The sequence below is a fragment of the Nematostella vectensis genome, chromosome 9 (genome assembly GCF_932526225.1).
Source record: "Nematostella vectensis chromosome 9, jaNemVect1.1, whole genome shotgun sequence".
Classification (NCBI taxonomy): domain Eukaryota; kingdom Metazoa; phylum Cnidaria; class Anthozoa; order Actiniaria; family Edwardsiidae; genus Nematostella; species Nematostella vectensis.
The window spans coordinates 7,749,518-7,764,409 of NC_064042.1; the positions used below are offsets into that span (position 1 = coordinate 7,749,518).

General features: G+C 38.6%; 1 protein-coding gene and 1 long non-coding RNA gene across 3 annotated transcripts in view; one reads left to right on the plus strand and one right to left on the minus strand.

Moving 5' to 3' along the window:
- LOC5503220 (laccase-4) overlaps window positions 1–14,892 on the plus strand; it is a 40,226-nt gene that overhangs the window by 1,778 nt on the left and 23,556 nt on the right. Inside the window, exon 1 of one of the 2 annotated variants that reach the window (XM_048732285.1) lies at window positions 5,263–6,109. The exons of the other annotated variant lie outside the window; for it this stretch is intronic. Coding sequence (XP_048588242.1) covers window positions 5,820–6,109 — 290 coding nt within the window. The 5' untranslated portion in view covers window positions 5,263–5,819. Of the gene's footprint in view, window positions 1–5,262; window positions 6,110–14,892 lie in introns of those variants that run through there. 2 annotated transcript variants of the gene reach the window in all.
- On the minus strand, window positions 1,703–14,118 carry LOC125572187. Its single transcript, XR_007313667.1, has 2 exons — window positions 13,887–14,118; window positions 1,703–2,437 (listed from the first exon to the last, which is right to left on the minus strand). It is a non-coding gene; the product is annotated as an uncharacterized LOC125572187 (long non-coding RNA).

Consider the following 14,892-nt stretch of genomic DNA (forward strand, 5'->3'; position numbering starts at 1 on the left):
AAATCTGGGTGATGTGGTGATTAAATCTACATCCCATCTGTCAGCAAGCCAGGACACTGAAGACACATTTAACAAAATTAATAAAAGATACCAAGCCAAAGATCCGACGATAAGGGTTGATTTAGAAAGCCGTAGGCCGTAATCATTACCAAAAGTTGACAGTAAAACAGTAGCTAGGCATGACATAACATAACTCAGTTATCAGTGTCAAGCCGTAAATTTCCCGCCTTTTTCGTGTGAATAACCAAGGGTTATTAAGGTTCAACGGACGAATATCACATGCTCGGGATTCGTGAGAATGGGTCTCGGGCACATGCTACACTTCGCCTTGCTTGTGATATCTGCGTTTCCCTTGACTTGTGCCAAAGTGTGTTATAAGCCCATGTGTGAGTTCAGGCTGGTCATACGGACGGCAAGGTCCATGTTACACACTGTCAAGCTACAGGATGGCAGTCACGTGTCCTATACCGTGGGGCTTCGGCCCAACGGCAGCCTTGATCTCATTCCTTCTACATTCATCCGGTGAGACGAATCAATATCTCCATAGATTCATCAGTTTGTGTGTTTGTTGTAGAATATAAAATCGTTATATATATTCAGGTCTATAGTTTGTGTGCTTTATCATATTCGTTTTCGGTAATAATGTCATTTTTACCGCCTAGTTCTTGGGTGGAGTACTCCTGATTTGGTAAGGGGACGCTTAGCGGGGAGATAAATAAATAAAGAATTAGTTATAAAATATAATGTATCCCAAGTGGACTCGTTATTGTGTATAACTGATACCAGTAGACAAAAGCAAGAGATCTCACATGACGCTTTACAAATTTAAAAAAAGCAGGCAATGATATCAAATTAGTCCCGCTATCATAAATAGTTCGTTGTATTTGTAGCTAGTTAATCCGTTGGAACACTTGAGTTATTTTCGGATCACGGTTACAAGGCTGCGTTATGTAATACACGTGTGAAAAACCTTACTCTAATTAAAGGAAGGCCACTGGCTTGGCCATTGCAAAGCATCTCGCGACTGCCGTTCACGTGGCTGTTTTGTTGATGGTTGTAAATGATAGCCTTAATGGGATCCTACTGCGCCACCTTTATCCCACAGTCCCAGACTTACGTAACTTATTAGTTATAATAATAATAATAATAATTATTATTATAGTTATATTTTGTTTATTTATTTATTATTATTATATATTATTATTATTTATTGTTGTTGTTGTTATTTATAAAAGGCAATAACTCACTTGCTGGAGAAATATGACAGAAATTAATACAAATTTATGAGCATATTAAATACGCATTTGATATGATAACTAGACCCTGCGCGCAGGGTTGACTGGGATGACTGAGATCTGCAATTTGATTCGGCATTGTGTTGTGACATTAATGACAAACATTCTACTGCCCACCACCTTTGGATATAATAAAAACATGTATAATCTTGTTTTTTATTGTATATGCCATATCAGAACAATGATTGGGGCAAGAAAGGTACGAAGCATCATCTCTTGAGGTGTGGGGTGGACTCGAGGTGTGCTCCATTAAAGAAGATGGGGCTGATTGTCTTATCTTTTACAGTGTAAAAATCTTACAAATACTATCCCCGCAGCAGCGACAGCACCAAAATAAAATTCAGGGAAACTGAGAATGTGACAGAATGTTTTAACATTCATTAATATTTAAAAACATTTTTTAAACATTTCTTTTGTTCACTGCCCTCAATGTGCTATCACTTAGGGGTAAAGTTATTTTAACACCCAAAGTGAGCCACATTGTGTTAACAATATAATTTAGATAAAATGTAAGTACAAAGGAAACAACAATAATGCTATCATATTGTTTAAACATTTTTGTTTTAAAGTAAATGAGAGGGCTATAGAATATCCAGAGACTTGAAATTACCTACCACAGTTAAAAATCTGTATGTGTAACCCGACACTGGTTCGCAACGCTTATCGTTGGACTACCCGTGGTTATCGAAGATGAGAGTTCGACGCACATTATTACGGTGATTATCATCGGCGAAACCCAAGATGAGTAGGCAGGTTTTGCCGTGTACACTTTTATACAGTATGAGGTACCCACCAAATAACACCTCATTCACATTAGCGCCTAAACCAGTTTCAAGGTGATTTAATTAAACTGGTTTAAATCTCCCAAAAAACCAGGAACAAAACTAAATAGACTGTGCTGTACATGTTACTAAGTGATCATTTAGCTAGTAAGTTTTCAACACATGAGAAACTTGGCAAGTTATCAGGCAAAGAAAAACCTTGTTTGAACATGCTTTTAGTGTGAATGCAGCGTAAGTTTTCAATAAAGAATGACTAAGAATAAAGTACAACCGATGCCCCCGGCCATGCTAATTGACGGCTCTTGTGGCTGACTCGTGGGAAAGGCCAACTGTCTGGCTTTAAACAAGTGCACTTCAACCCTGTGAGAAAAATCCGCACTGTTAGAGATTCACTCTCATTTAATTATGTTATGAGCGCTATTCACAAATACAGTTATTATCCAAATAAAGTTGTTATTATTCTAACCAAGTAGGACAGGCATTTGTAAAAAAAAATGCAACGAGGTGTTTTCAGGTTGTAGGTTGTTTTCAGGCTGGTATCGCTTGGTATTAGACGAAGTAGTGTGATTATAGATTTGTAAAGAGCGTTAAAAGGATTAGCCTGCTAGGGATTCCTGTGGAAGAAGGAAAGGGAAAAGGATAGCCTGTGTGCAGCCGAAAATAGTTCCGTAATAATGGAACTAGAGTTACGATTTTATTTCGTAGTAGCTTATTTCAATCCGATATGTTTACTGTAAACCATGACACACACAACGGTAACGTGAACCACTATATAATTTATTAATACACACAGTAAGCTTGGGTCACCTGTGCTCGGACTGACTTAGCTGGTTGACAGTTATGGTTGAACTAATGATGCAGCTAATAATTACTGGGATACCTGTGGTAGCCCGGTTATAAAAAGCAACTGGCTTTTTATTTTTCGTCGTGGTTCCTAAGAACGTAAATTATTGCGCAATCCAATGTAGTCCAGACCTGGGACTCTCTTTGCGCTCGACATTCGTGAAAGAGGGTCCACTATTTATTGCATGCGCATGCGCGAAAATACACCGCATATTTGCGGTGTGGCCTGGTTGCTTAGTTCAAGATGGCTGCGAAAGGGACGAGCGAGGGTTTATTTCAGAAATAATACGCTGATTTTGGTCGTGGATAAATACTTAATTGTCAATCTTTTCTGAGAACAGGACAGATGATAAGAGTCTGGAAAATATATCAATCAAAGAGCTTTTCCGTTTTCGTTATTTTCACGCGCGCGCTTTAGGCAATAGCGTCATTTCAAACGAGCGCGCGCTTTTTTGGAATTTGATTTTCAATCACATTTTATCGCGTTTTTATAGAAAACAAAGTCCAAGCAGTTCGCTGATATTCCTTCACATGTACAAAACATTATTTTCAACTTAGCGATGATCGATTTTCGGAGCTCTGCACTCGACAAGGTCTAGCGGGAATCGACCCTCCTTAGGCACGTCCGTTATTGCGCGCGCTCGTATTTCAACTTTTGCCGTGAAGATCGCTGATTGGTACATGTTCGCGCATGCGCATGCAATAAATACTGGACCCTCTCACGCGAGCCAGAATGTCGAGCGCAAAGAGAGTCCCAGGCGCCCGTTTCTCGAAACACCCGAGAATGCTCGGGCCCGAAAACTTTATTTTGCTTTTTTGCCCAAAATTTCGCACGTTTTCCTTTTTGAGAACCGCTTTCATGTTTTAGAACAGTTTGAACTTCCTCTTGGTTCATATTCCAAATGATTTCGCTCAATAGGGCTATTTTCGAAGTTTTGCTGAAGCCAAAAAGTTAGCCGAAAAGTCTCGGGTGAGTGCGAGGTCCCGAGAACTTTCTTAATATTTAAGCCATGTGAATTTCGGCGCATGCAATAAATACTGGACCCTCTCACGCGAGCCAGAATGTCGAGCGCAAAGAGAGTCCCAGGCGCCCGTTTCTCGAAACACCTGAGAATGCTCGGGCCCGAAAACTTTATTTTGCTATTTTGCCCAAAATTTCGCACGTTTTCCTTTTTGAGAACCGCTTTCATGTTTTAGAACAGTTTAACTTCCTCTTGGTTCATATTCTAAATGATTTCGCTCAATAGGGCTATTTTCGAAGTTTTGCTGAAGCCAAAAAGTTACCCGAAAAGTCTCGGGTGAGTGCGAGGTCCCGAGAACTTTCTTAATATTTAAGCCATGTGAATTTCGGGCCCGAGAAGTTCGGGAAAGATCAAAATCTAAAAATCTAAAGAGAATCATCCTTTACATGAATCTTTGTGGTAAAATACGATGTTGACGATATTTCAACACATTTAGATACCATAAATTTGATAGAAATTAGCCAGCTTTTCAAATTTAAGGAATAAATCGTTTTCGGGCCCAGAATTCTCGGGTGTTTTGAGAAACGAGCCCCAGGTCTGGACTAAGATCCATGTTATTTGTGGAGTTGAAGGCCCGATTCGCGATTTGATAACTGTATATTTTACCATAGCCTCAATTTCTACCAAGTTATTGTGGAAAATTATCTCAGCTTGGATTGATTTCGCTTTATTAACTCGTGTTAATGCATTTGCGACCCGAATAGACCCGATACACGTGAGGCTCGAGATTAGAATTATATGTGCTGACTGCTTTAGACTCATACAGTTTACCTCAAGACTTAATAAAATGTGCTCTGGACACTCATGAATGGACTCGAGGTATTTACCTTTATTGCTTAATCTATTTTGAAGTGGAAGTAGTTTGAAACAATTGATTCATTGATGGAAATCGTCTCCTACAAATCTCTTTGTCAATGAATGAATCCCAAAGAATAGGCTACTTAGATCGGACACTTGACCGGGTACCCATAAGATGAATTTTGTTTTCTTACTATAAAATATCTTGATCTCTCTCATTGAATGTCATATCATTTTTACCACGTCGATTTCAATAAAGCACAGAATATGTGTAACTTACTTAAATTGAGACAAGTTCCATCTTAAGTGTCAAAAATCTTATACTAGAAAAGTTAAAATCCTGCTGCTTTGGCTTTTGTATCTATTTAGAGGTAAACATGTTAGTAGTCATGCGTTGTGTAAGATATGTTAATCTATGAAAATTATTTTGGTACTTTTTTTTGGTGCATCCTTTAGATGAGTTTTGTTATTTCCCTAAATACCTTCATTCCTCATTGAATGTCATTTTATTTTTATGGAACATTTTCAATTAAATCTAGATAATTGTGTTGTCTTTGTAGTGTTGTTGATCTTGAAAATGTGTATATGCTCTAATTTCAAGTCAGGATATTCAAAAGCCCTCTCATTTGACTTCAAAATAAATAAATAAATAAATGTTGTTGTTTACTTTACACTTACATAAATAAAATGATAAATTTGAATAAAATTATATTGCTCATGCAATATGACTGGCTTTAGGTGTTAAAATAAATTGAGATGTTGTTAACAAAAACCTTGAGTGGCCCTCATGGGCTACCGTATAAGGGTTGATTTAGAAAGCCGTAATACCAACAGTTGAGAGTAAACCAGTTGGTTTCTTGAAAAGTTTTGTTTTCTTGATCGTTTTAGTGCGGTATTTGCTGTATATTTACAGTGCAAGAAGCCTCTAGCTCCAGTTAGTCGCGGATCGATAGGAACAAATAAGAGAGCCGCTTTGCATGACATAACATAACCTAGTTATCAGTGTCAAGCCGTTCAACTCCTGCCTATTTCGTGCACATGCAACCAAGGGTTATGAAGGTTCAAGGGACGAATAGCACATGCTCAGATGCGGTCGTGAACTTCGTCCCAAATGCTTGCAGCGTCCAAACACGGCATTCGTGAGAATGGTTCTCGGGCACATGCTACACTTCGCCTTGCTTGTGATATCTGCGTTCCCCTTGACTTGTGCCAAAGTGTGTTATAAGCCCGTGTGTGAGTTCAGGCTGGTCATACGGACGGCAAGGTCCATGTTACACACTGTCAAGCTACAGGATGGCAGTCACGTGTCCTATACCGTGGGGCTTCGGCCCAACGGCAGCCTTTATCTCATTCCGTCTACATTCACTCGGTAAGGTGATCAATCTCTCTATACCATAATAAGTTTGTGTGCTTGATTTGAAATGACGTATAATGTTATGAAGGACTTCGAGTAAAAGTGTAATTGTAAATATTAAATTCTAGTAAGTTCTAGTAGAGTGGTTTTCAAAAACCTGTAAAATACTATTTAGTTTATTTAGTACTAATACACTGGGATGTCTTTGTTCTCTTTTGTTCTGGCTTGACTATGTATAAGTTAATTACCGAGAGCCGAGCCAATAAGCGATAAAAAACGCAAAAATGTGTCTCAGAATCTTAATCTTTGAAATTGAACCCTGAACAAAGAGTGGTGTGGAGGATTCAAACTCCATTAGCATACATATCGAAAAGTTATTTCTTCTGCTATTCCTACGGCAATCAAAAAGGAAAACGATTTTAACAATCAACCACATCGGTATGTGCTTAATAGTCAGGAAAACTATTTCATCCTTAAAAACAAAGGCCTTGGTATCTTAATTGTACCAAATACAAAGAAGAGTATTCCCTGCGCGGTCAGTTTATGGCATTTAACAATGGGGGGTAGTCTTTAGGTGTTCTTTATTTGTAGGAAATAACAATCATGCAATAAGCAAGTGATTTCCTTACAAAAGGAGCGTTTGAATGAGATTTGCATAACGCTCGTATTTTTTCTGAGATGGAGAGCGACGAAGACATGCTCGAACTGACACAGAATACGTTTTCGCAAGCCGAATAGTTTTCTCCGGATTTTGATCTTGTCGGAACGATTCTTGGAACAACAAGCCGTAATATTGCGATTCTAAATGAAGAATAAGTTGAGAAGAGAAAGGACGACAGGATTCCGGAGAACACGAAAACCAATACGGTGTGGGCTGTTCGTACCTATCAAGAGTGGGCAGAAGTGAGGAATTAGAACCAGAGCTGTGGCAGGATCAGATAGTTTCGTAAGTTTCGATAGTATCAAAGGTGTTCGATTGTAGGGTTGATGAAGTAATGATAGAGGATGATTGTAAGGTTGATAAAGTCATAAAGAGCCAGGGCAAAAGTGGCAATAAACCCCTAAAAAGACCTGCAGATGTAAGAAATTGATAGCTGAAGTTTGTCATTTTTTATGGTCCAATAGATTTTGGAAAATTGTAAAGTTAAGTTCCAAATGGTTGGGTTTTGATATTCAGCATGGAAAAGTGCATGTAGTGAATTGATTTATAGATTTATAGATACACTCGAGGTGTGCTCCATGAAGGTAGACAGGGCTGATTGTCCTATCTTCAAATACTATCCCCACATCAGAGTTAGCACCGAAATAAGATTAAGGAAAGCTGAGAATGTGTTTTAAAATTGTTATTTCTTAAACATTTCTTTGGTTCACTGCCCTCAATGTGCTATCACTTAGGGGTAAATTTATTTTATAACACCCAAAGTAAGTCCTATTGTATTTAACAAAAAAAAATTATTGAAATGTATTATTTTATTTATGTAAGTTACAAGTAAACAACAACATTTATTTATTTTGAAGTCAAATGAGAGGGCTATAGAATATCCAGACTTGATTGAAATTTATAGAGCATAAACATATTTTCAAGATCAACAACACTACAAAAATATTACAAATCTCTAGATTTTATTGAAAATGTTCCATAAAAATAAAATGACATTCAATGGAAATAAAGGTATTTCAGGGAAATAATAAAACTTAAGCTTATCTAAAGGAAGCACCAAAGTACCAAAATAATTTTCATAGATTTAAGTACATATTTTACACTTACATAACTTACAACACCTATGCTGTACTTTATTAAAATCGATGAGATGAGATTCAATGAGAGATCAAGATATTTTATAGTAAGAAAATAAAATTCATCTTAGGGTAGCCGGTCAAGTGTCCGATGTAAAGTAGATTAATAGACAAAGCGATTTGTAGGAGACGATTTCCATCAATTGTTTCAAACTACTTCCACTTTAGAAATAGATTAAGCAATCAAGGTAAATACCTCGAGTCCATTCATGAGTGTCCAGAGCACGTCTTGAAGTAAGCTGTATGAATCTAAAGCAGTCAGCACTTATAACTTAATTCTTATCTTGAGCCGCGTGTCTCGCACTCGGGTCGCAAATGTAAACACGAGTAAATACAGCGAAATCAATACAACCTGAGATGATTTTCCAAAATAACTTGGTAGAAATTGAGGCTATGGTTAAATATGCAGTTTTTAAATCGCGAATCGGGCCTTCAACTGCACAAATAACATGGATCCGAGAGCTGGAATCTCAAATTCATGATGGCGGGCATGAAACAGTTTTAACTTATGCAAAAGGTTTTGGTAACTACGCTTTGCCATGACGTAGGACAGTAAGCTAGATACTTCGTGTAAGAAAAAGGCTTTAGTAAGGTCGCAATCAATACACTAAAATGAGAAGTATCGCCTGTAGCGCAAGGGTTCTTGGGAATTGCATTGTACAAATCGCGAGACGACAGAAAAAAACAACAACAACAAAAAAACAGTTGCATTTTATGACTGGGCTACCACAGGTATCCCAGTAATAAAGCCCTACAGAAAACAATGGAAACCGTGTCAATCATGTAATAATACACTTTAACAGCTACATTTGGTTGCACGGGATTTTCAAAACGACTCTATTATAAAAAGTAGGATCTAGATTCAATAATAAGTTTTTAGTGATAGAATAGTCTTTGTAAATCAGACATATTTTTGTAGATATTTCGTTAAAGTTCGCGGTCACGCGATATTGTTTATTTGATACAGAGACTAATTTGAGGGTGTTTTTAATGTAGCGTGACGGATACAAAAAAAAGGCCATTTAGTAGTTACTAGAACCTGCTCGCGTGAGCGATAGTAAAATAACATAAATTCGGGAAAGTTCGTAAGTGAAGAGATATTCCAAAAATGGCGTTATGTTAAAGCTAGAGTATTAGGTAGTAAGCTATATTTAGTAAACAAAACAGTAACAAGGAGAAGTGTTAGTATCGTAGTCAGTCGTGAAAAGAAAGTCGAAAAGAAAGCCGAATAGAATAGATAGATACTTTATTTAACGTGAAATTATACTTAGCTACAAGCTAGTTTTCGGGTCGTGTAGCAGCTCTCAGAAAATTTCACCTGATTGGATTGAAACACCACAGACAAAACAATGGGAAACAAAACAATAGAACGGGAATACAATAGAACAATGAGGTAATCCAGCCAATCCTATTAGGCCTTACGAGAGGGCTGCTACGTGACTGTAGTTTCCAGATAATCCACGAACATAAAATATATAAAAATAGATAAAAGATAAATATGTAAATATATCAGTATAAAATTCTATGTATAGTTGCTTTGATGTAAAATTTTAAAAATTAATTATTTACATTATTTAGAATGTTAAAGGTATAAAAATATCGGCTATAAAAGGCCAGAAAGATCTAGTTCATCTATACCGCGCAGGGTCTGCCCTGAAAAAGTCATATTAAAGACGAAAATTTGGCAGAGTCGAATTCCAGTTTTTGGTGTATTGTATTCATTCTTTGGGTTCACGAACACGACTATTTGTTTTTTTTGTATTTACATTAGAGGACTAAATATAGACATGGTTGTTTCCATAAAGTTTACCAAAGGAGTAATAGATCACCCAAAGGCCTTTTGCGTGCTCCCTTAATTTTCGCGCTTTCCAAATTTTTGCGACCTTTTACTTTCGGGTCACTTTATTTCCGCGAATTTTTAGAATCGCGAAATTTAAGTGACGCAAAAATTGATGTGCACTTTAAAAGCACACTAGCATACACACATTGGCACCAGTCGTGCCAAGACGGGACGCTAGCACAGTCTATTACCCGTGCAGTTCGGCAACCATGGACAGCTGTTCCGTCCTTATTAGGACTCGTCAGCATGGCATAGCCGGTTTGCCTCAGTTAAACTTCATCGGCAAAAAAACTGCAGGGCGACTTCGACTCGAACGCAGTGCTTTAAACCACAGCTTAGATCCATGTGGGATCTAGAGCTGCGACCGGGCTAGCGTGATGCCAATTGTGCGGATCACGCATGCGACCTTTGCTAGTCTAAAACTCCGTCGGATAGCCAAACTATCCTTGCGAGTATGTATACATAAATGTGGACTTTAAAAGCACACTAGCATACACACATTGGCACCAGTCGGGCCAAGACGGGACGCTAGCACAGTCTATTACCCGTGCAGATCGGCAACCATGGACAGCTGTTTCGTCCTTATTAGGACTCGTCAGCATGGCATAGCCGGTTTGCCTCAGTTAAACTTCATCGGCAAAAAAACTGCAGGGCGACTTCGACTCGAACGCAGTGCTTTAAACCACAGCTTAGATCCATGTGGGATCTAGAGCTGCGACCGGGCTAGCGTGATGCCAATTGTGCGGATCACGCATGCGACCTTTGCTAGTCTAAAACTCCGTCGGATAGCCAAACTATCCTTGCGAGTATGTATACATAAATGTGGACTTTAAAAGCACACTAGCATACACACATTGGCACCAGTCGGGCCAAGACGGGACGCTAGCACAGTCTATTACCCGTGTAGTTCGGCAACCATGGACAGCTGTTTCGTCCTTATTAGGACTCGTCAGCATGGCATAGCCGGTTTGCCTCAGTTAAACTTCATCGGCAAAAAAACTGCAGGGCGACTTCGACTCGAACGCAGTGCTTTAAACCACAGCTTAGATCCATGTGGGATCTAGAGCTGCGACCGGGCTAGCGTGATGCCAATTGTGCGGATCACGCATGCGACCTTTGCTAGTCTAAAACTCCGTCGGATAGCCAAACTATCCTTGCGAGTATGTATACATAAATGTGGAATTTAAAAGCACACTAGCATACACACATTGGCACTAGTCGGGCCAAGACGGGACGCTAGCACAGTCTATTACCCGTGCAGTTCGGCAATCCATGGACAGCTGTTTCGTCCTTATTAGGACTCGTCAGCATGGCATAGCCGGTTTGCCTCAGTTAAACTTCATCGGCAAAAAACTGCAGGGCGACTTCGACTCGAACGAAGTGCTTTAAACCACAGCTTAGATCCATGTGGGATCTAGAGCTGCGACCGGGCTAGCGTGATGCCAATTGTGCGGATCACGCATGCGACCTTTGCTAGTCTAAAACTCCGTCGGATAGCCAAACTATCCTTGCGAGTATGTATACATAAATGTGGACTTTAAAAGCACACTAGCATACATACATTGGCACCAGTCGGGCCAAGACGGGACGCTAGCACAGTCTATTACCCGTGCAGTTCGGCAACCATGGACAGCTAGCGTCCCGTCTTGGCACTTCGTTCGAGTCGAAGTCGCCCTGCAGTTTTTTTGCCGATAAAGTTTAACTGAGGCAAACCGGCTATGCCATGCTGACGAGTCCTAATAAGGACGAAACAGCTGTCCATGGTTGCCGAACTGCACGGGTAACGTAATAGACTGTGCTAGCGTCCCGTCTTGGCCCGACTGGTGCCAATGTGTGTATGCTAGTGTGCTTCTAAAGTCCAAAAATTAATGTTATAAGGTACTTATTGTCGAAGAGGGTTTTTTAGCTCAGAATGGTAGAGTTGCCCCGGAGAGGGATTTCTAGCCAAGAATAATAGTAGATGTCGAGGGGATTTCTAGCTGAGAATGGTAAAGTTGTCGATGGGATTTCTAGCTCAGATACAAGGAGACAAGAAAATTTTCGTTTAACTTGCTGTATTTCACTCTTTGAATGCATAGAATGAATGGATCGAATGAAATATATCTAAATCTCATCAATCGGGCGATTTTGTTGAGTCTCAGAGCAGCATTTGATACATGAAATCGTTCGTAATAGTTTTTTTTTGCTAGCGACTGTTTGCTAACTTTTTAGCGCGAGAGAGCTAGAAAAGAAAACAAGTAACACATCTGACATCGTGACACAAAATTCTCTTTTGCTTATTTTTACATTTACTGGCGTTCGATGCATGACGGGACCAAAGGCAACCCAAGACTCCATCATCTTACTTGTGTTTTCAAAAGGCATCCCAAGATTCCGCTGGATTCCGGTTGAATATGGGTCTGTTTGACCCATGATGTTGTAGCGGTCATCATTTTTACGACTACGAGAGATAAGAGGACGATAAAAAAACAAAAACAATGAATTTTATTTGATAATCAGAAGGTATCACGTGGTATTGCATGATATTTCAGTCATATATCGATTTTGCGACCAAAAATGTGCGACGTTTTCTTTGTTTCTAGATGCGGTAACGTTTTTCTCTCTTGGAAATGACAGCGTTATTTGGACGCGAGCTATTCTTGTCTATGAAAACGATGCAAATGAGCACTGCATTGCTGGGTTCGTGTGCAAACTGCGCCAACAAAGCTGTGATATGCTCGAATGACCACGAGAAAAAGGAGATGCTGAAAAAAAAGTTGGAACTCAATCAAAATTTCGGCAACACTTGCCAGCACCTCCCAACACGGTGTTCAAACTGCGCCAGCATTGCTGGGCCAGCGTCTCACCACATAAAAAAGAAGTCTGAAGCCCGAATCTTCCCCAGAAAAAAGCTGGGTGTAACCTGGCAAAGAATCCATAAGGAATCTTGCAGCAATTGGAGCGGTGATTTTTATTACAATTACTTATAAGCTTTTGAACAACATTCGCCTTTGAACAAGAGCGCGCGAATTACCCCAACTTTTCGGCAAACTCACTTCCTTTCTATCACAATTGTGATCAAAGCAATAAGATATGTAAACGCTGTAAAAAATGCGAAACTATATAACAAGGTAAAAAGTAACGCATCTTTATTCTGAAAGCGTCTAAGTTTTCAAATAATACAGAGAAGAAAAATTATAAGATCTTTTATTAAATTTCTTGCGTATTGTCACAATACCAAACACGCTTTTAGGAGAACATTTTTATGATGTCAATCGGCGTGGTAAAAAAATTTTTCACTTCTCCCGTTAATTTGCCAATCTATTGTACTGCTAAGCTCAACAGTGAATCAGATTATTACAAGTATTATTTCATCAATTTACCTCCAGCGGTGCTATTTGAAGGTAAAATGAAGTCCAAACTAATAGAACATACTCTTATTATCAAACCCTAATCCTTACCGGTCAAAAAGGTAGCGTAGTGCTCAAAACAAGCTAAAATAAATCTGTTGAATTTCATTTGCTTAAATGAACCGATCGACTCGAACTGGTAAACACTCCAGAGATGTCTCGACTTTTCGATAAAACCCTCATCTTAGTGACAGGAAAAAAAATATTATTGGATTCATTGTTTAAACAATGCAATCATTTTTCTTTAACAAGTCTTTAATGGCGAGGAAATAGAAACAATACAAGAGATATGCGCTTCTTCATCTTTACAAATGGCAAGCGAAGTACGACTGCAACCCCTTCAAGTGTGTCAACTCTTGACGTCAGCCAATCAAAAAGTCGCCTCGAAAAGACATTTTAAAAACACAATTTAAAAAATTTCTGTTATCAATATAATAATAAACATAAAGGCAGTTTTGAAACCAAACATCGATAGCATTATTAGCATTTTTTTTTATAAAAGCTAGCGTTTTCGTGTCATGTTCTCTTTAACTATTTTTTGCTAAATCTCAACCGCATCTCAGCGCAAGAATACGGAATTGTATTTACACTTTTTCGACCCTCTTACTCATGTTTCAGAAGCTCAGTGTTAGTTTTTTAATAGCCTCTTTGAATACACTCTTCTTTGGCTTAGCTGTATAACTTTACTGGCGAAACTTTCCATGCAATCACAGAATTTGTTTAGTTGGAGGACTCCAGATATACGAAGCGAAAACAGAATTCATACCTGCTTGTGTTTACCAATCAGACCAAATAAAACTGTGCTTCTTTATAAATCAGAACCGCCTTCTGTTTTTGTTCTTTGTCTTGCAGCATTGAAGGTACATTAGTACGTTCATCTGCAACATTTTTCGTGTTTTTATCATGTTTGGCTGTCTTCGCAAAAATGGCGCCCAAGCTCAAAGCTCAATCAAAGCTTAGTGCAGGGCTCATGACGCCATACCGCCGCTCGACCAATCAAAAACTTTGCCCGACAGACGAAACGCTTATAATAGTATAGATCAAAGATCCGACGATAAGGGTTGATTTAGAAAAACGTAAACATGATATCACATACTGACTAAAGGTTACATTTCACAAGTACTTTGGCAGGATTAAGGCGATAGCAGTGACATTGCAGGCGATGGTGAATTGCGCATTGCAGGCGATGGTAAATTGTGCATTGCAGGCGATGATCAATTGCGCATTGCAGGCGATGGTGAATTGCGTATTGCAGGCGATGGTAAATTGCGCATTGCAGGCGATGGTGAATTGCGCATTGCATGCTGCGATGGTGAATTGCGCATTGCAAGCGTTGGTCAGTTGCGCATTGTAGGTCAATTGCGCATTTCAGGCGATGGTGAATTATATATCGCAGGCGATGATAGATTTTTTTGTGATGTTATCATTATGTGAAAAAATCAGATTCTTTTTCACAATCTTCTTCTTCCCTTCAATAAAATAGATGCTGATGCAAGATGAGTCAGCAGGTTTGGTAGAGTCATGCGATGAATGACGGCATTCTCTTTGATCTTCCACATTTTGTGCCCCAGGGAAAGATAATATTTTACCCTTTATTAATTGTCTTTAAAATTATTATTATTATTATTATTATTATTATTATTATTATTATTATTATTATTATTATTATTATTATTATTATTATTATTATTATTATTATTATTATTATTATTATTATTATTATTATTATTTAAAAAAGGCAATCACTTGTCGGAGACATGACAGAAATTTAC